General features: G+C 32.8%; 1 protein-coding gene across 1 annotated transcript; it reads right to left on the bottom strand.

Annotated features, from left to right (window-relative positions):
• Positions 1 to 305: 305 nt before the first annotated feature.
• Positions 306 to 1,369, bottom strand: LOC311083927 (C-X-C motif chemokine 11-6-like). Its single transcript, XM_084115703.1, has 4 exons — positions 1,253 to 1,369; positions 999 to 1,125; positions 803 to 889; positions 306 to 662 (listed from the first exon to the last, which is right to left on the bottom strand). Exons 1-4 carry the CDS (start codon positions 1,308 to 1,310, stop codon positions 635 to 637), a joined length of 300 nt encoding a protein of 99 aa, XP_083971829.1. The 5' UTR covers positions 1,311 to 1,369; the 3' UTR covers positions 306 to 634.
• Positions 1,370 to 1,720: the final 351 nt, after the last annotated feature.

Below are 1,720 nucleotides of genomic sequence, written 5' to 3'. Positions count from 1 at the left end.
GCCTTAAACCTTTGTTACATATGATAATTTTTTTCTTGCATATTCTATAAAAACTGACAGTTATGACAGAGGTTTCCACTCAGGAGGCTTCTTGGCCCAGCCAGGTTCATCATACCCTAGTGGGGCAGTATAATCTCCTTTTATGTTCAAATTTGTGCTTTAAAAACTAAATTAGTGAATGCTTTCTTCCCTTGATAATATATTTTAAAATACATCATTGTCCTGTATGCAAAATATGATAAATAATTTTACCCTATATTGACTTGCACAGTGTGTAATTCAGTTTTTGAATTAACAGAGCCCAATCATTTAAGGATCTTTTTATTTTATTTGGTAGCAGTGAACACAGAGGGAAATAAGATAATTAAACAAGTGGATTGAATAGCACTGCACAAAATAATAACATAAAATAATGACATAAAAAAATTAACTTGGATAAAAATTAAAACATTTTAGTAAATTACTACACAGTCAGTTGCATAAATTAACAAGCAAATATTTACACTACTTTATACTTCACTATGTTTACAGATGTATGTTCTCAAATGCAGTAACTGTCAACTATAGAGGTTATACAGCATTTCATGGGTATCAGGATGTTCTTCAGTGGCGTAAAACAGCAGCTAATCCAGATTCACATGAGCGTCTCTGACTGCTGGGCCCTGTAAAGATCAGAAACAGTTCATCATATATTATTTTAGAAATGTTTATATACATTTTTATATCATTTATTAATTTAATAAGTACTGTAGCAATTTGGTGCTAATTTTTAGTTAAACACAGCAAATAAATTTACACTTACATCTTTTCAAGAACCCTCCTGATTAAATTCTGGGTGAATTTAGACTCTGGATTTAAACATTTCCGCTCTGCACTCTTCAAAGTGACACTGGAAATAAAAAAAGGAAAGATGAGCTGAATGCGTTCAAGAATCTTGAGATAGCAGTATGATCATTAATGTGTAAATATCCATGTAAAATCATTGTTTTTGTTCTTACATAATCTCTTGTTTTCCACAAGATGGACTTGGAGGCATGATTTCAAACTTCTCAATGTTCTTTCTTAAAACCACATCCACTCCTTTGCCAGCACATAAGCACCTGCCATTGTGAATCTTGTTCTGCCCTGGAAGATATATATATATATTTTTTTTTAGGATTTTTTAGCTGCAGAACATAATAACAAACTAATATATAGAAGATATACCCTTGCAGAATCAATAGTACATAAGGTCTTAATAAGCAACACTCACCGTGTACTTCTGGAGCAAGCAGACAGACCAGAAAAACAATAACTGCAGCAGTCTTCATTGTGTTTAAGGTTTTGATGACTGTCTAAGGCTGTTATTACTGAAGACGATTAGCTGCTTATATAGCCATCAGAAGATCAGGGGTTTATAGCAAAGGCACAGTTCCCAGTTTCACTTTCACAAGCACAGCTGTTTCGATTTCCCATTTCTTTGAAATGCCTTTGCTCAAAGCTTTGGATGTGTGCTGGTCTCTTGTCATTTAATGTCATGATTGTTCTTGGCAATGAGGAAGAGTTTGTTTTATCACAATTTTGAAAGCTGATGTGAATTCTTTTAGCCAAATATACATTTAGAGACCAAATGTAATACATTCCTGCACAAGTACTAAACCACCCTTAATACTGACATTCATCTATAATTATAATGTCATTTGTACAAACAAATGTAAACAAACAATCAAATTTGCCACAA

The sequence above is a fragment of the Abramis brama genome, assembly GCF_963993115.1.
Source record: "Abramis brama genome assembly, chromosome: 5".
Classification (NCBI taxonomy): domain Eukaryota; kingdom Metazoa; phylum Chordata; class Actinopteri; order Cypriniformes; family Leuciscidae; genus Abramis; species Abramis brama.
Note: the sequence above shows the minus strand (reverse complement) of the source record. Positions and strands in the feature narration are given on the sequence as shown.